At 40.4% G+C, this 20,190-nt stretch overlaps 1 protein-coding gene across 1 annotated transcript in view; it reads left to right on the top strand.

The window, feature by feature from the left end:
- The window catches only part of ASB4 (ankyrin repeat and SOCS box containing 4), a 201,918-nt gene extending 182,117 nt beyond the window's left edge, over positions 1-19,801 (top strand). Inside the window, exon 5 of the mRNA XM_078663729.1 lies at positions 17,219-19,801. Coding sequence (XP_078519855.1) covers positions 17,219-17,407 — 189 coding nt within the window. The 3' untranslated portion in view covers positions 17,408-19,801. The remainder of the gene's footprint in view (positions 1-17,218) is intronic.
- Positions 19,802-20,190: the final 389 nt, after the last annotated feature.

The raw sequence follows: 20,190 nt of genomic DNA, 5'->3' as shown, positions 1-20,190 counted from the left end.
GCATCTCCAGATAGCTTGTGATATTCTAATTTGTTGTCATGCTCCACTGGCAGCATCAGTAAACGATGTAAAGTAATCCCTTTAATATTATGTGCTGCCAGTCCAGTTGGAGCAGTGACAACACAAGACAGTGATGACTCTGTCCTTTCCTGCAAATAGCATGAAATTGCTTTAATGAGGAAACTTTTTCCAGTTCCCGCTTCTCCACTCACGTACAGTCGGACAGGCTTCAACGACGTACATGAGCACTCTTTCTTATCATGACTTAATCCATGATCAATTTGCATGGTAACTTCGTCATATATTTTCCTCTGCTCAACGTTGAGTTGCCTTTCCAACTCTTCTAAGTTAACCGCATCCTCTTGAGCATGTGCCATGGCTCTTTCCACCTCATTCATAGCAGTGGCAGCTTCATTTTCAATAAGAGGTCCTCCTAGTGGATCCTGACTCAATGAAGCAGAACTCTGACTGTCCTGAGAACTGTCTCTGGCAATCTCGGCTGCAATCGTTGCTTCCTGCTCAATTTCCGCATTCAACATTTCTACATATTTGGGAAAAGCAGGACATTCTATGGTCTCCTTGGCGGCATTGAAAGAGTCTTCGTAACAGAGGAAATCTCCAAGCAGTTCCTCTTCTGCACGCCAAGGCTTGAAAAGTTGCAAAAGTGCTAAATAGAAAAACTCCTTTTTTTCAGGAGATTCGCCACTCAATTTTCGATGGTTTATCAAGTGGCATTTTCTTTGCTTGACCAGACATCCCTCACTTCCTATTACAGCATACACTCCTTTCTCAGTATCTTCTTTGATGTTCCTCTTGAACATGTAATTTTGCAGAACCTCATACAGACAAACATTCTCTAGGTGACTGCTTCGATTTGGATAATATGTATCCAACATGTTTGTCTTCAAAATGTCGGTACTGTTTGGCTCCTTTTCCGCCAAATACTCAATTTCCCGCACAGGTTTGAGAACTCGATTACGCGTTGCAGCAAGACCAAGACTCGCCCAAACGATACTCCTGGACTTGGCATAGAGACTTGCTGAAGACAACCGGTCAGAACATTCGTACGCTCCGATTTCTCGATGCGACAACATCTTCAGACTGAAACTGTACAACTTCTTGCTGAGGCTCTTTTCATGGGAAATGTCCTCCCACATATCCTTCAATTCTGTCTTCTCTTTTTTGGTGATGTACGACGTCACATACCGAGCCACAGCCATACAGTTATCAGCCACAAACTGTATATCCATGTTAGCATTCCACATGGACAAAATCACCGGGTTGTAGTCGTTGATATACTTGGACTCTTCGTTCCTCTTCAAATTGTAAGTGTTTTTAGGTGATTTCTTCATCACATTATGTCGCAGCGAAGACATCAAACTGTTTACTCTTCCTTTAGAAATCACCGGTCGTGGGAAGCCGAAACGACATTTGGTGTAGAACTTGTCTTTGTTTCGGAATTTACGACGGCAGTACTTTCCACATCGATGGCTTTGGAAACGCAGAACTTTTTCTCTTAGGCTTTTCTTCTCCTTTGCGTTTGGAACAGCACACGTAGAATACTGTTGGATGAAACTCATCACTGAGTCTTCTGGATCCGTTCCAAATTTAGGTGCATCCTTGATCCACAGCAACATATGTATATGAGGAGCACCTCTTGCTTGGTACTCCTTTCTCCAGAAGAAATCCAACACCTCTCCAAGAGGTGGATTCTTCTTATTCATGATGAAAGACATCATAGCTTCAAATCTATGATTGAAGTACCTACATACATTGACTGGATCCAAAGAGCACAGTTCTCCGGGTGTCTTGAATTCGATGTTTTCTACGTTAGCATTTGCCTCTCGTAGAAATTGAAGTAAGTCTTCCCAGCCATACTCGGCACAACTCAGAGTGAGGAACCATGTGGGAGTACCTAAGTTCCTCAGCATACATTTTAAATCACCATGACGACGGTACCAGTACTCATTAGTACCACGCTGACACGCCATGAGATTAATCAGGTGAGATTCCAAAATACTATCTTGGACATTCACTTTATCCATAAAATCACTTGCCGAGATGTTTTGCATGTGTATACCACTTTTCAAGATGTGGTTCACTGCATATGACAGTCCAGACAGATCGCTTTCAAACAGGAGATGAAACAAATAAGGAATGCATTGTCGAAACCTAGCATCTCCTGCATACAATCGCAAAGTCCGGTATTCAGAAGCAGGAATTTGATGAGGTCGCTCATCATATCTTCCTCCCTGACCTGTTGGAAAAAGCTGTGGGAAACACCGAGCTTCCAAACTTTCCTCCCAAACACTAATGGGACTCCCTTTGGCTTGTTTCATTTGAAACAACTCAATAGCATTCCCCATGACTTCCTTTGAGTGCAAAGGATGAACACTATAATGTTCATATATTTCCTCACTAGTAGAGGGTTCTACTTTCTCAATTTGACCAGCACACAAATCGCTATCCTCTTCCTCACTTACTTCCTCTTCTGCAACATATACATTCTTATAGTATTTATTATTTTTTTTCAAATACAATGTTGCCTTTTTAACTTTCCTAACATCTACTAAATCTTGCCATATTTTCTTATTCTTTGTCGGAACCCCATTAACTAAGATAACCAGAGGTTCCTCTTCCACTTTTTCTACTCCAATTGTGTTAATGTTTTTCTTCAAATCTAGAGGCAAATAAACAACTCTTCCCTTTAATCCTCTCTGTAAATCTGATGGAGGCAATTTCCCTGTCTTTGGCTCCATTCTTACAATAGCCTGAAAGGGATGGATACTTTGAATCAAAATAGATTCATAAGTATTTAAATCCTTCAATTCAGAAGGAATCTCAACCAATTCCAGATTATTATGAACTGCTCTAGCAGGCATCTGGTTTTGTTTTAATTTGTTACAACAATAAGTACACACACGTTGATCCAATCCCAAATCAAAACAATTTTCTACCATCAAGTATGTTGCAAAATCCTTCCATTCACTATTATTTTCCCTTTCACTTTTTGCATATAAATCCACTAACTTAGTCTGATTCTTATAATAAGTGCGTCGACAACACACACAAGTGAAATTAGGCCTCTCACTTGATTTCATGTCAAACGTCGCAATTTCCCTCTGGAAATTATCTGTACTGGAAACATGTACAGTATCTTCCAAATGACCCTCTATTTCTTGCTCAATTTCAACATTCTCCTCTTTACTTCCAAAGTAACAAAACTCAATTTCTTCACATATATTCCTCACATCTATTTCAGAACCATGCAAAAGAGCAGCGCATAATTGTTTCAGCATAATTGCTGGACTCTTAGCATAATACAACATTCTAACTAACTTCCTCACTTTGTTATGATGCACTGCTAGCATCCTGAAATGATGAAAAACACTCTGGCATACTCTCCTGGAAAGACAAGCCAGTGAATGACCATGCAAACCTGTCACTTCTCTCACTCTGCAAGGATCTAATTCTTGCAACAACCTTATTTTCTGCTTTAAACTTTTCTTGTTAAATGTCCGTACAAAATCACAAAGCAAATTGATGCAATCCTGTCGCACACTGCAAATACTACTACACTTCCAGGTGTACACAGGACCCTTAGCACGTCTTCCTAAAACCTCATTACCTAACAACTCTTCTGCCTCTGTTGTCACAAGTTTTTCTTTTTCAACTGGACAACCATCTTTCACTTCATAAGCACGACCACTGATGTCAACTGCATGCACCAAATCATTATCCTGGAAATAACTCTCTTCATTAAAAAATGCCTCACAGCTTGAACTATGTATCCATTCTCCAGAAAAAACTTCACAAAAATTACTACGATTAACTATTCTCTTCCATCTACTATTTCTTTTGAAATCAAAAATTTCCTTGTTTAGCTTCCTAATTCTATTGATTATCAAAATAAATAACTTACGTTTAATTTCAAAAGCCTGATCAATAACTTTCTCAACTTTTTTTTTTCTCCTATAAAAAACTAATTTCTGTTGACCTTTCTTAATATTTTTTAACAAATTGCCAATTATCCTGTTGCGGAACATTCGTTTACGAATCTCCCAAAACTGTTGTTTCCTTCTACTATCATGCACAGATTTATCTCTTGCTCTAGCAGTAACATTTTCATTTGTCCTTTTCTTTCCATTTGATTTACTTGTCATATTATGGATTGAAACATTTTCTGTACTAATATTTTTTTTATTAGAAATATTTCTTATGAAATATTTAGAGCTCTTACCCGGTGCTTTCTTCATGGCTTGAGAAATCTTTTTGTTAGAGGACTGCTGCGTTTTTTTTTTCTCCTGCTGTCTTTGACGTTTTGCAGCCTTTATCTCTCTTATTTTTGTAGGCATCTTGAAATGATCTGCAGTTGAATCTGAGGAAAAATATAATAAAAAATGTTATTAAACATTATTATCAAACAGTAAATCAGTAATAGTGATCAAAAACATAACACACTACTTGACATTTTATTTTGAAGATTTTTTAGTCATTGCCATTTTTACAATACAGAAATACCAGAAAAGAAATGACATTTATATTTATGTTACCTATGCTATTTTATATGTGAATCTGATCTAATTTTATGAGCATATTTTAATATTTTATTGAAAACACTACACATAACCTGTTTTTGAAGGTGTTTTTATTTTTAAATTAAACGGTTTACCTTTTTACTTTTTATTGATTATAAATTTTAAAAATAAATGTTTATATTTCCAAAGGCTGAAGCAAGTCAGCTTCCCATCCAATATCATATAATTCAGACAAATCTGCATCCTCATCACGCTCTTCTTCATCCTCAGGATTTAAATCATCCAATGGATCAACATCCACTGATGTTTCAATTACAAGTTCAATGATGAGGTCAAAATCAACTGATTGCAGATTGTCGCTCATGTTGAGGTTGTCTTTATCTTTAAAGAAAGATAACAACAATGAGATGTTGCAGAGTAAGAGACAAATCTCACAGATTATAATAGTAAAATTATTTAACAAGAGTAACATTTTGCAGCTATTATTTAACCATGTCCAGCGATGCTGAGCAGGTGAAGCCTATGTCTAATTTTTCACTGAACAGGACTCATCTGTTCTTAACCTTGGATAAGCCTCAACGACTCTGTGTCCCCTGCACATACTCAAATGTTAAAGTGCAGATTTATATTAAATGGCACATCCCCAGGCATGCACCAGTTAATGTGCACCACTGCTTTACCACCCATGGTGTGCCGCATTTACAATCAGATAGGAGAAAGCTGCTTCAAAACCCTGCGCCTGCTTGAAGCTGGCATAGGTCTTGACGCAGCATTGTATAGATGGGGCACCCCTGAGCCTTGCTGGAGCTGCATCGCACTTACGATACAACTCCAGCAATGCGCCACCTTTACAGCACAGATACGTCACGCATCTGTGCCATTTTTGCCCCATGCTGCGCCGCATTGTAAATGCAGCACACCATGGGTGGCGGAACAGCGGCGCAAAATGACTGGCACATCCACTGCTGCATCAGTTTCATGTGGCACGTTTTTTTTACACCATGACACATCTGCCTAAATGCATCAATTTGTAATTTTCTCGCCTCATAGCAAATCTTTTGCACCGCCACTGCGTCACAAAAGTGACGCACAGTGGCGCAAAAGATGCATACACCTATCATAAATCTGTCCCTAGCATTTTAAATGATTAATTCAGGATGACGATAAGGTGTGGCCTATGCAGAGGTTTGTTTAAGGTGAGGCCTACTCAGGGTTGCAGATCAAAGTTACGCTTGATGAAGAATACAGAGGAGATAATACATGTAAAGGCCTACCAATGAAGTAAGTAATGTCCACTTTATTGCACCAGTCATCATAAATGTATCCCTAAGCTTCTTATCTTGTTACAGATGAACCACCATATGTACATGACATTTTAAGTAATTTCCACATGTGCAGTGTTTTCAAAATATAATTTGAAAATCGTTTTTGGGGAAAAGTAATGGTTTGCAAAATTATGACAAGGACATAATGGTGTATGCTTCTCTATAAAGCATTTCAGTATCTCTAATGTCATTTTTCCCATATTACATTATAAGACCTTTCCCCATGAAGCACATTCCTTGTAAATATGCTCCCACCTGTGCATTGCAAATTTATATTTTCACTGTTTCAGACACATAGCCATGTTGAAAGTGACCCAAAAAAATTGCAAACGTTTCCCCATGAAGCACATTCCTTGTAAATATGCTCCCACCTGTACATTGCAAATTTAGATTTTGACTGTTTCAGACACATAGCCATGTTGAAAGTGACCCAAAAAATTTGCAAACGTTTAAAAAAAAAAAACATTCATGTGTCTTAATGACATTTTAAGTCATTTCCCCATGGAGAATGTTTTCTAAGTGGCACAAAAGAGGTATACACCTATCATAAATCTATCCCTAGCATTATAAATGATTAAATCAGGATGACAATAATATGTGGCCTATCCAGAGGTTTGTTTAAGGTGAGGCCTACTCAGGATTGCAGATTAAAGTTACGCTTGATGAACAAAACAGAGGAGAAAATTTTATTGTAAATGCCTACCAATGAAGTAAGTGATTTCTACTTCATTGCACCAGTCATCATAAATGTATCCATAACCTTACTTAAATTGTCCTTAAGACACATAAAAGCGTTTTTTGATTGGCTTTCCTGCATGGTAGGGTCACTTTTAACATGGCTATGTAACATAAACATTCAAAATCAAAATTTTCCATGTACAGGTGGGAGCATATTTACAAGCAATTTGCGCCACAAAGAAAGGTCTGACATTAAAATGGCAAAAATAACATCAGGGACAGTCAATTGCCTTATAAAAAACCATACACCATTATGTCCTTCTCATGCATTTAAAAACAATTCCTTTTTCCCAAAAACGATTTTCAAATCATAATTTCAAAAAACTGCACATGAGAAAATGACTTAAAATGTCATTGAAACACATTAAAGCGTTTTTTGATTGGTTTTCCTGCATGGTTGATTCATTTTTATCATGGCTATGTAACACAAACATTGATAATTAAAATTTTCATGCACATGTAAGAGCATATTTACAAGCAATTTGCGCCACAGAGAAAGGTCTTACACTAAAATGAGAAAAATAACATCAGGAACAGTCAATTGCCTTATAAAGAACCATACACCATTATGTCCTTGTCATGATTTTATAAACAATTCCTTTTCCCCAAAAACGATTTTAAAATCATAATTTCTAAACACTGCACATCAGAAAATGACTTAAAATGTCATTAAAACACATGAAAGCGTTTTTTGATTGCCTTCCCAGCATGGTTTGGTCACTTTTAACATAGCTATTTAACACAAACATTCAAAATCTAAATTTTCCATGCACATGTGAGAGCATATTTACAAGCAATTTGCGCCACATAAATCATAATTTTCTCCTTAAAGCACACTATTCTCTATCTAAAGTAAAGAAATATTTTCTCACCTTAGCAAATACTTTGAGTTTGAAAACAGTCTCAGAAACACACCAATTTGTCTTCAGCAGAGCAAAAGGTATGCACTCCAGAGTCTGCAGCTATCAAAAGCACAGAAATGGTGTAATTCTTCACACATATTTCTCATGTCACCCAATCAAAACTCTTCCCTCACTTTTTTTCAAATGAAAACCCTTCCCCCTCTGCCCTTTCTGCCTATTTTCCATAGCAACCACCTCTTGGAGAAACTCTGGTGTTTGCAAATTCACACAACAATGTTGCAATTGAACTCTGAACTCTCAGTGCACCTGCATATCCAGTGCTTTCTTTCATTTAATGATTTTTTATTGACCACTCAAAATACATCTTTCAAAGAACACATCTCTACACCCTAACTTTCTGTTTTCATCAATCAAAATCCACCAATCACTGTTACTACTTCATGAACACAGAAACTCCACAGTTTTTTTCATTTCAAACTCACATTTTTTCAACTGCCATTTCATTGCCACACTTCATCTGACTGCAGGAGAACCTTCTCTCACCATGTTTTCTGTCTGGATTGTTGGTCATAGTTATATTCACTGGGCTCAAAGGTACGTTGAAAGCAGGAATTTACCTAACCTCAATTTACAAGATGTGGAAATTAAGTGGTTTGGCCAGAGAGGATTAAAATGTCACCAATTGATACCATTGGTGAAAACCTTTATGCATTTGCCAAAACCTGACCTGTTAATTGTGCACTGTGGAGGTAATGACTTGGGCACTTTGACTGGTGTAGGTCTGGAAATGCTTTTAAAGGACACCTTTGAGCAATTAATGGCACTTTTTCCTCAGACTGCCTTGGTATATTCAAATATATGCCAAAGACAGAAATGGAGGTGGTCAAACCAATTTTGTCCACAAATTGAGAAGTCGAGGAAGCATGTAAACAAATCTGTTTCAGCTTACATGAGAGACCATGGAATGGGCTCCCTGTACAACAATAACTTGCGTTACTACATGCAAGATATCTACAGAGGAGATGGAGTTCACTTCTCAGATGAGGGCAACAGAGTTTTCACTCTGAATTTAAAAATGTGCATTGGTACCTACTTATAAGTACCTAAATGTACCATAAACCCAAAAGCTCTTCTCAGAGCTACCCTACATCTAATCACTCACAATTATTATTTTACTCTAACTATTTTCACTAATTTTCAACAAAATACGCTCCCTGGTGCGCTACCCGGTACGCGTACCGGGAGCTAACCTCGCGAATTTTTTTTAAAAAAATGTTTTTTTTTCGCACATATAAGCCTCCTCAGCCACCCTCAGAAAACCTAGGGGGTCAAGATAACTCTACCGTGCCCCCTTCTACCCATTCTGAACATTATTTGCCCTCCATCTTGTATCTTAATTCGACCGAAACACAAAATGGTGGACTCCCGGAACGCTTAAGGTACGCGAACCGGGGCGCTCAGCGGTTCGCGTACCGGGTCGCTCCCTGGGAAGCGCACCATCAAAAAAGGTGGGAAAGTAGTTCACAGAAAAGCCACTGGAGACAATTTCACCAAATATAGATTAGCTCATACTACATACCAATCCCTACCATTTTCACAAAATTGATTGGAATTCCATTTAGCCATTTAGCCTGTAGACCTCTCTAAATACCCTGAGGTAAATTACTTCACAAAACACATCTGAAATGTTGGAATTGACAACCAATTAAAATGTTACTTTCATTTTCTACTTTTTTTACCTCACATTTGATTGGTTATGTACCCGAATATATATAAAGGAAGAGAAGGAAGCACAGCCATTTTGACTACTACTTCTTGGTGTACATTTTAATAGGATTTTCATTAATAACTTCAACTTCTTTTTAAAGGTAAGTTGTTATTTTTAAAACTGAAGTATATTGAGCACTTTAAGTTAATATGGCAAACTTTTTCTGTTAGTTATATACTATCCCTCTGTAGTACTTATAAATTTAGATACACTTTTTTATATTCCTACTTCCACTCTGATACTATACACTGCCCAAAGATAAATTCTCTGTTAAAAACTGCCTATCTAAAATTAATCCCAACAGTGCCCTACCTCTACTAATATATATTTTTTTTATGCAAATTTCAGGAAAAATGGAAAGTGAACAAAACATTTCATTTGAAATTGTCCTTCCAGAGTCCAACACAGAAATCATTGATCCAAATGAGATTGAATTTATGGATGAATCTTGGGACCAAGAACTACTGCAATGTGTACAAGCAGTAGATAACCTCCTTGCAAATGAGGACATTTTACAACCTCAGAGACTACAATCTATATTCCATGATTATTATGAAATTTCTGACAATGAAATGTTAGAAAGTTTAATAAATTATGAAACACAATAAAAAAAGCTTAAAAAAAAAAAAAAAAAAATAATCAACAAAACCAACAATCAATTAACATACAGCATTTGAAAAGTCTATCATTCATTTTTCATTGTGATACGCTCCCCAGAACGCTTCCCGGTTCGCGTACCGGGCGCTAACCACGAAAAAAAATAAAAAAAATTTTTTTTTTTTTTGCTTAGCGGGGCCCCTTTAAAGCCTCCACATCAAACCTAGGGGGTCAGGGAGGAGCTAGTATGCCCCCTTATGGTTATTTCCCCCTTTGTTTTGGCCTCCTCTTGTCTCTCAATCCTACCGAGAGACAAGATGGCGGCCGCTCCGGACTGTTTAGAATGTTGACAGACACCGGAGAGCCAATCAGCTTAGCTACGCGAAGTTCCGGTACGCTTAAGGTCCGCGGACCGGAGCGCTGCCCAGAGCGCGCTTACAGATATATATCTTTTTTTAAACGTTAATTTCTCAAAATCCACTGGAGCACATATATTGAGACCTACAAAAGGCACATCGGGCTACCAGTCCCTACAATTTTGCCAAGTTTCGTGCAAATCCATTCAGCCGTTCGGGCTAAAAGTGAGGCTAACCGCCCTATGGAAAAATCAATGTTAAAAACACGTTTTGGGACCCCCCTTTTTTCTCGGCCCCCCCTGGACGAACCCCCCCAAAATTTTCAGGGGCTGCTCAGAAACAAAATGTTCCATTTTCCTGAAAATTTCAGCCAATTCCGTCCACAAACGCCAAAGTTATTAGACATAGAATTTTCAAAAAACCCATAGGGAAAAAATCCTAACTATATATACCTACTGGCGACCGCCAGTAGGTAATATATGAAGACGAACAGAGGATAAAATGCTGTTTATTTTATTCAATACGTGACACATCAGATGGCAACACTGAGCTATGTAACACGTTGTTATACATTTTATATATCATGTTTAGTTTAAAGATGGCTTACAAATATGCTTTTTAAATAGGGAAAAGTTTACTGAAAATCGTACGTGAAATACTGAACCATGCCCTTTGGTTTCCTACAGCAAAAAGAAGAGCACAAGATTCAAGTTTTTAAGTAAAAGGTGTAGATTAGAATCTAAAAAATAATACAGTTTTGCATTACAGCTCGTACATTTGTGAGCATTATCAAACTCCAATCAAAAACTCTCACCCTGTAAATGATCAGGGACATACGTCAACCAAGAAATTAGGTAACTCTCCTTCCAGGATGGAAAGGGAAATTTGCCATCATCCAATTTGATAGGGGTACACGACAGGCCTTTTTCCACAGGAAATGAAATGTAACTCAGCACCCTATCACCGACCTACTGTTACAAATGCTCCTTTACGACTTTCTTTTTGAATTGGTCCATATATTTATAATGGTGTACTGTAAAAGGTTGAATGATGGTGTGACTGAGTTCTTGGTGTGACACTGCATACTGGTAAATGCTTTGTTTATCCGTGCATGAGGGCCAATGTGTTGTGATATGCTGGTGGATGTCAGATAGTGGTTATGAACATGTACATTGCATGTGTCTGAAGCAGGATGGTAAGTGTTTTTGTATATAATGGTGCATGTGTGGGCATTTGATGCTGGGGTAGGGTTGTTTGTTGGTGGGTGTGGGTACATGAAATTACCCATGTGTTTGTCCGATAAGTAGTGTGTACGCATATACCTGTGACTATGCCAATGTGTAATCATGGTTGGGCAGTCCTATATGATGTTGCGTGGATGATCGTTTTATGGGGGATGTGTTATCTTTTAATGGTGGGGATGTCAACATATATTGCTGACTGTAAGGGCATTTAAGAGATGTTGGAGGTATTGGCATATAAAGTAGTTAATGTTTTACACTGTGTCAAATGTTATATTACTCTGATGGTGAGAAGTCTGGGTGCCAGGCATGAAAGTTAAGGATCAATTAGTATGGTGGGGTTGGGCCCACGAGGTAGAGGTAGCATATTTCCTCATTAATTTACGCCTTGTTCATTTTTATGGCAAAGGCACTGTTAATATATTAGTCAACCTTAATACCCATTCAACTTTAGTGTTTTTAGGGAATTTACAGGAGTTTTGTTGTGATGTGGTATGTGTGGATGTATGGTGGTGTGTGGAGTATATGATCGTTGGTTGTGTTGATACATGGTGTTCTTTTTGTGGCTGTATGAAGGGGGGGTGTTGGCGTAACCTTCCACCCAGTTTCGCCAGTCACTGTCTTTGTTAGAACAGATTCAAAATTGCTTTATTAACCTTCCTGCTTTCTCAAATTTGCTTAAAAATGCACAATTTACCCACTCATTTTTCAAAATTTTCTTGGGATACCCCCACCCCCCCTTAGGTGGTTCGGGCTTACTCGCGCTCTACACTGCATTACCGTGTCACAAAATAATGCATTTTGAAAAAGTGTGTCACGAACATGAAAAGTTTGGAAAGCTGTGCCTTAGTGGGACATCATCCTGATCTCGAGCTGGACACTCCAGGATGGATGGATGGACTTCTGCCAGCCTGAGCTGTGGCATGACGCAGTTTGCAGCGTCTCAGATCAGAGTGTCGGCATGGAAGTCTCGACTTCTCTGCTTTACTTGGGAAAAGGGAGAACTATTTATACCTGATAGGTGGCTTGGAATGTTGGTATTGACGTAAAGTCAGTCAGAGGAAGACGTCAGGAATGAACCCTTAGGGAATAGTGTTTCATGCATATTTAATGAGTTCTTGGAGAAATCAATAATCCTGTGCTAGGGAAAATCCCAAGAACTTAAGGGTCTATTTCTAAGAATTCGTTGTGACTTTAGGTTAGTCACTGTTGGACATCGAGATGACGTATTTAGGATGGACCGTCTTCTGCGCCCAGAGCACACATTAGATAAGGGACAGCCTCTGTTGCTCGTTATTGTGAAGGGAGGGCTAATGTAGGTGAAAGGGCCTTAAGTGGGAGAATGGGCCTGCCTGTCTTTGTGGCACAAAGGATTTGCTCCTCTGAAACGGTGCACCTATGTTAGGGCCTCAATCTAACATATAACACTGTATAAAGTAATGGTACTTGGTTGTCCATTATTGGTATGTTTGCCTTACTAATAAAGTCCCTAGTACAGTGCACTATGTGCGCCAGGGCTGGTAATGCAAATGCTACTAGTGGGGCTGAAGCACTATTTGTCCCACCAACACAAGTAGCCTTAAAAAGGGAACTCAGGTCTCCCATTGCAGGGCCTATGCGCAGTTTGTTAAACTGTCATGTTGTTCTGTCAAGTGCATTCACTTGCCAGACCTTACCCTTCCCTTTCTAGGCACATCAGACACCCCTATGGTAGGTCTAGGGTACCCCCTGGACAGGGTGCAGTGCATGTGAAAGGTAGGACATGTACCAAGGTGTGTGTCATGTCGTGACAGTGAAATAATCTCCATTTCGTTTTTCACTGTTGAAGGGCCATCTTGCTCATAGGACAGAATGGGAAGGCTGTGTAATATGTTTTCCAGCCTATCTTCCTAAAAGCTTAAGATGGAAAGGTGAATTTCAGTATGCCTGAACTCGCAATGTAATACCCCATCTTTTTATGTAGGTGGGTTTTGCATTGGGTGTTCAGAAGCCACTCTCTTAGAAGTGGCTGAGTTTTTGTGCTCTATCATTTCTGTGTGTCTCTGCCTGGCTGTGGATTGACTGTCTGGATTTGAAAGCGATAGGATCTGGGGAATGTCTTGACCCAGGAGAGGAGGGGAGACAGCAACAGGCTGACCTGCAGCTGAAGTGAAGGGGGAGCAGAAGCCCCTAGAGGTGAAGAGGGCTGGGTTGCTGCTATAAACAATTGGCTCATCTCCTGCTGAGTGATTGAGAATCCAGACCCCCCACTAATCAAAGGAAGAAAGGTGTCACTGGCAGGGAGGCACACAGAACTGGTTTGAACAGGGGGTCAGTGCCCCCTAAAGCACGAAGACTTCAAAGACATTGAGGGGTATAACTATGAGAGCTGAAGCCCCTGAACTTTGGAGAATGGCTTGATCAAGTGTGAACAGGAATGGAGCTACTTCGTGGTCAAGAGGACCTTTGCCAAGGAAGAAACAACTGAAGAGACTGAAGGATAGGACTGACCCTTGCAGTGTGATCTGGGGCTGGCCTGCAGTTAGCTGTTTCAACCAAGGAAAGGCTAAAGGGTCTTTGTTGTGCGCTCTGTCCCCCTGCTTGAAAGACTTTGCTGTGTACTGTGTTCTGAAGTAACTTATCCCCAAGGGCCTGAGGTGAGCTGTCTCTCTGTTCTGAAACACAGGAATATAAATGTTTCCAGGAGAGTCTCAGCGGCACTGTGTGTTGCAGCCTGAGACCCTCGTAAGAACTGCCCTGTGATTGGTGGCGCCTGGCGTCCAAGTGAGTCTCAGCGACGCGGTGTGCGTGTGCTTTGTGCAGCCTGAACCCCTCTGTGATGATTGCCCAGTGATCGTGTGCACCGGAGTAAAGAGAGTCTCAGCTGTCTTCAATCATGATCTTCGTGCATCCTGAGACTTGTGTGTGGAGTGCCCAGTGATCGTGCACCCAGAGTGAAGGAAGACTCAGCGAGGCTGTGTGCTTGTGCTTTGTTGCAGTCTGAGATCTTCGTAATTGGAGCGGCCTAGACCGGCAGTCCCGGAGAAGCTGAGTTGCCAGCCCGAGCCACCGTTGCCTTTTCACAAAGCTGCATTGGAGGCCCAGCCACTGGAAGGAGAGAGGAGAATCCGTTCGCGCCCCCCAGGTAACCTGTTTTGACTCCTGGGGTGGGGTGCGGGCTCGGAGGGAGATGCTCACGGCCTCTCTCTCGTGTTGGCAGCGCGAGCCTCTACTTCGGCTCGTATCGCGACTTGTATTGCGAAGGGAGTGGCGGTACAGGGACCAGAGTGTGAAGCTGCACTTTGGGATTACATCGTACTGTGTTGGGGGCAACTGTGAGAGGCTGACCACAGGTCAGACGGAGAGGCGGAGAGACGGCCTAAGGACCAGTGATCGGGCCTGAGTGTATTACGCATTATTCCATTTCTGCATAACGGAGTACCTGACTGTCGTATTACACATTGCATCATTTCTGCATAACGGAGTACCTGATAAGAGTATTACGCATAGCATTATTCATGCGTAACGAATGACCTGATCAGTGTATACGCATTGCCTTATTTTTGCAGAACGACATATCTGGTGGTTGGATCACGCATTGCATTATTTTATCTTGCAAAGTGCCTGCTAGTTGCGTTACGCATTGCATTCTTTTCATTGCAGAGTGTTTGATTGCTGTTTTACGCATTTAAAATACTTTTACATTGCAAAAGTGCCTGATTCTAGCATTATGAGCTGTTTGACATGATATTAGGAGTGCAGGAAAATGTCTAGAAGTGCTCATTAACATCACAGCACTTTCAAGGGCTGGCTGGCTTAACAACCGGCCAGGTAAAATATTACACAACCTCATATGTTGGTTTTATATTGTGTGGTCTTATCTTATGTCTTTTTACATCAAGTTTATACTTGTTTTATAAAACTTGTGTGGAGTCTATTTGTGGTGTCATCATTGGATTATTGTGAGCGTGGTTGTGAATACTTTACACATTTGCTTTGAAGATAAGCCTGGCTGCTCGTGTCATGCTACCGAGGGGGTGTGCGGGGCTATCTAAGAAGGTGACCTTCCTTTCCCTGACGTTGGAACGTGGATCCCTACTTGGCCTAAGGTACCTACCTCAGCCAACCAAGGATCCCGGGTCTAACAGAATGCTGTGGCTAACGATATCAAGCCTTGCAGTTAGGACATGTGGAAATATCATCTGCTGTCGGGAGTTGTTCTAGGTTTAAGGAAGTTTTTCCCTGCTTCTTTTGCATTCATCAATGTCTAAACCTTCAATAAAAAGAAATATCTTTTTACGACATGACAGAAACGTTATAGAGCTCAGGTATCACTCCTAAAGATGTACTGGATCGCTTGATGGGTCTGTACACATAGATGTATTTAACAAGAGTGAGAACACTACAGGCTTCTGCTGGTTGTGCTTCAAGAAGAGGCACTGGTGGAAGTGTTCCAAGAATATGTGGGTTATAACAAAACATACGAACCAATAGATAACAGTACTAACTAGTTTGTTACTTTGCAGTGTTAAAAGAGCTGTTCATGGCTATGAATGGGTCATGATTATCAGTTTACTCTCAAGACTTTTTAAGACGTCCTAAGACATTGCAGTGTTAACAGTAGATAAGAATGGTCATTTCTCACTAGGCAGTTGCTCCTCAGGGTGCACTTGTTGTTGGACTATATCGGTTTTTGCTTCAATTTAGGGTACAGAGTGGAGAGCGCCAATGGGACTGTAGTAGCCGCTGATTGTTGGCCATCACTTGAGTGGGACAGTTTGGGGGTGAATAACAGTTATAATGAAGGAATCGGTTATGGTCCCGACAGGTTGCAATTGCCTGGAGTGTTCCAGATGGTGGGTAGCGGTACTGTATTCAGTTGAGTGTTGTGATTTTGAAGATGTAGTGCTGGAATATCTGAAAATAATAACTTGTTTTTCTCTATGAGGCTACATGCTAGATAAGTGCAGCTTCATAGTGCTGTAAATAACTGACGCTAGCTACTATTACTTAATTTATGGCACTCAGGGGCCATATTATCAAGAACGGCACAAACATTATCGCCGCTTTACCGGCAGGAAACTGCTGCTAAAGCGACGCTAATGGGCTTGATAATATTCCCAAGAGAATTCCATAGAAGCCCAGATTTGATGTCCTTGCACCAGAACCTGGGCTTCTATTGGAATTCTCTAGGGCATATTATAAAAGCCCCTTATCGCCGCTTCAGCGGCAGTTTCCTGCCGGTAAAGCGGCGATAATGTGTGCGCCGTTCTTGATAATATGGCACTCAGTCTGCCAACCTTCAGATTCGGGCATGCCAATAATCAAACGTGTGACCTACCAGTGACGACTCTCTGGCATAGGTGATCATTCATCTGACTGAGTTATCCCTCCAGCAAGGTGGGGCTTAGCATAAGAAATACCGTCCATAGTTCTTTGATTTGGTCAATTTAGATGTGAAGTGTTGCTTTTTGATTGCTCTTTATTCTTTCGAGGTGAGTAAAATATAGTGCTCGATGTTTTTAGCGTGCTTGAGTTTTCTTCAAGGGTATTGTTCTGCAGTGTTGTTCTTTAAGTGAGGTAAGAGAGTGATAGGTCCTGTTCTCTTCTTGTGGCTGGTGCTATTAGCAAATCATGGGGGCACACGCCATTCGCAAAATGTTCTCTTCGTTCCATAATAAAGCCCTTTTCCCTCCAACACATTCAAAGCTAAAATAATTCACGAATGAGGTTATCATTTGTTCTGTAACTGAATACATATGTGGATCAGCAAGCGACCAGTCTGAATTTACAGATATTTCCTTGTTTTGTAGGCACACCGGGATTTCTATGAGTCGTTATTCGCTGCATGTAGTACCTCTCCCAGGACACTCATGCACTTGGCCAGATGTGCGGTTCGATCAGCTTTGTGGAACAGATGCCACCGAGTAATTCCTCAACTTTGTTTACCACCTGCTATTAAAAGATACCTACTTTTGGAACCTGAGGGAGTCATCTACTAAACTCATCCCTTGCCTTTGGCCCTGGTGGGTGAACATAACAGATCACAATTTTGCGCACAATTTTGAAAAGAAGAATGGGGAGATTTTACAAAAACCCGGATCTTTGAGATGCACATTGATTGCATGTGAACCATTCCTCGAGTGCCCCAGTTGGGACAGACCTCTGCCAATGCTCATTTGGTGTTCTAGGACAACACAGTTTGTATTTGCTTAGCATTGTTCCTCTGCCACATGACTTATTTTAGGAACTCAAGCAGATCATTTACATGGTGCAAAGCACCAATGTCATTCATGAATTTTCGTTTCCAGTTATAGCTCAAATAGAAGTGTATATGTGTGGGCCTCATTGCATAACTAACACGAAAACCTTCAAATGCAATTTTCAAACAATAGTAAGGTGTGAGATATTTCTATGTAACAGTAATGAATACAAACAGTTTGGCGTTTTGGTAAAGAAACAGCAGGTATAAATGTTTCAGTTCTCAAAGTGAAACATCAATAGTTATCTAAAGACACGCAGATACATAATTTATTAGGTTGGCGCGAGGTGGGCAATGTAAATAAAAAATATCAGTACGATCTATGTGCCGGCTGAACTAAAAACTGCATAAACGACCATGCGCAACAATGGTGCTACATATTGACCACCAGGTTCTTTTCACGGAAAGTATTGTGTATAAAATACATGATGGTGAAAATTAGAACTTTCTGTGTTTAAAGTGGTATACTTATTGTGCAAGAGAAAAGTTGTCCAAGAACGTTTTGGGGTAGAGCAAGGGAAGGTATAGAAATGGTTGAGAACAAGGCAGGGCTGGTGCAAGTCATATTCACATGAATCAATTAAGCAGCACTGAAAGCCATTTGCAGTTGATTAGGGTAAGGTAGTATTTTCTTTGGGAAGACCAGTAAACTAGTGGTTACAATGCAGTGATGCGCTGCTTGAAGAATGGGTCTACAGTTCCTTTTGGACGTGGCAAAGAGATGGAACCTTCCAAATCTGGACTGGGATGGAGTTCCAGATTTTCGTTTCATAGCAAAAAACCTGACATCTTGACTTCTTGTTCCTCCAATTTCTGATCTAAAATCTCACAATGTTGCTACTGTAGGTGTTACATGATCTGCCAGATATCTGATTCTTGGTTCTGGTGTTTAGCGTGAGATGATTAACTTGTAGGTGATGCAGTAGGTCTTTGATATGTAGTGGTGGACAAATGTTCTCTCAGGATTGATGTGACTTGGTTATACTTCTGAATACTTTGTATGAGGTGGACATCAGCATGGACAACACTCTTTGGGCTGGTGAGGCGGATGTGTGTGTCAAAGTCACTGGTTAGTAGGTTGTTATCACCATTGAGATGGGACCAGGTCAATTCTTGGACAGCAGCTCTGAAGTGAAGTCCCAATAGAAGGCATTCATGTGCTAGCAGTAGATAGTTTTTGATACATTTGCGATTTGAGACTAGAAGCTGGGCTTGGTTTATATGGAAAACGTCAGAGGGTTGGCTTTGTCAGTGATATATGGGTCAGAGCTAGCTGATTCACTGTTGAGAATCAAACATACACTTCTTGATTGGTGTAATTGGCAATAAGCCAAAGTTCTTTTTGTTGGGTTGAGTTTGAGATAGGTAGTTGACTTCCAAGCTTAAATTGTTGCATAACACTCCTTTACTGTCAGTCCCAACAAAGACTTTCAGGCAGAGTTGGGTGTCATCTGCACACTAATAGATTCTTATATCCTCTTTAGCCAGGTGAACGCTAAGGGTCCGATACCCAGGTGGAAGATCACTGACAGAGAATGGACCACAACTGAATGACATGGGAGGGTTAGATTAGTTCATATCTGGAAGATATAATCTGGGTAAAATGAGCTTTAGTCTTTGGTTAGTATTGAAGTTTTCTGGAGCTAACAGGGTTGAGCATGGGTTAGTGGTTAACAATGTTAAAGGCCACAGAGACAACAGCCGGACAAGGACACAGGTTGCTGTTAATGGTGATTCGATGTTAATCATTGGCGACTTCAGGGGGTGACATCTCTGTCCTCGATACTGGCTTGTAGAAGGCAGTTACTCTTTATTTTCTGTGCTGGCTTGCTATATCCTTACTGTTGATCTTTCTAAGAAATGGCTGCTGCATAATTGGATAGTAATTTACCACATCGTCCTGGCTCAGTTTAGGCTTTTTGAGGAGTGGTAGAGTTTGTACAGTTTTGAGGGAGTTGTTCAGGGTGGAATGGTATGGGAGGTGCTGGCGATGCTGCAAAGTGGCCTAAGGGCTGATCCGTCAATGTCCTTCCATCATGATTTGTTTAAATATCTTTTTATTGAAGAATATATAAGACAAACACACAATTGAAACAATAAAGCAAGGTGAGAATAGCCATGTTTAGAACCTTAAGGTTCCACAAGTGTATAGTAAAGTCTCTCTTGGGCGGTGGGGGTATGGGATACAATGGGAACATTCATGTGGCTGTTAATGGAGGAAGGAATGGAAAGTGTGGTGAAGGATTGTATTTGGAACTACTGGGAGAAAGAATGATTAAGCAAGAAAAGTTGGGGCACATAGTCAAGAACGGTTGTTGGTTAGAGAGAAAAGAAAGAAACAAACATCACAAGACACATGGGGTGGAATCTGTCTTAGTCTGAGCAGGATAAGGTTGGGAGAATGGGTCAACAAAAGCAATGGTAGTTGTATCTCAATGGGGTTATTTCCTTCAATATTGATGATGAAATCACGTCATATTTATATGAGTTAGCTCTAAGTCAGTGGAAGGGATTTGGCAGGAA

Source organism: Lissotriton helveticus, chromosome 10 (assembly GCF_964261635.1).
Source record: "Lissotriton helveticus chromosome 10, aLisHel1.1, whole genome shotgun sequence".
Lineage (NCBI taxonomy): Eukaryota > Metazoa > Chordata > Amphibia > Caudata > Salamandridae > Lissotriton > Lissotriton helveticus.
Note: the sequence above shows the minus strand (reverse complement) of the source record. Positions and strands in the feature narration are given on the sequence as shown.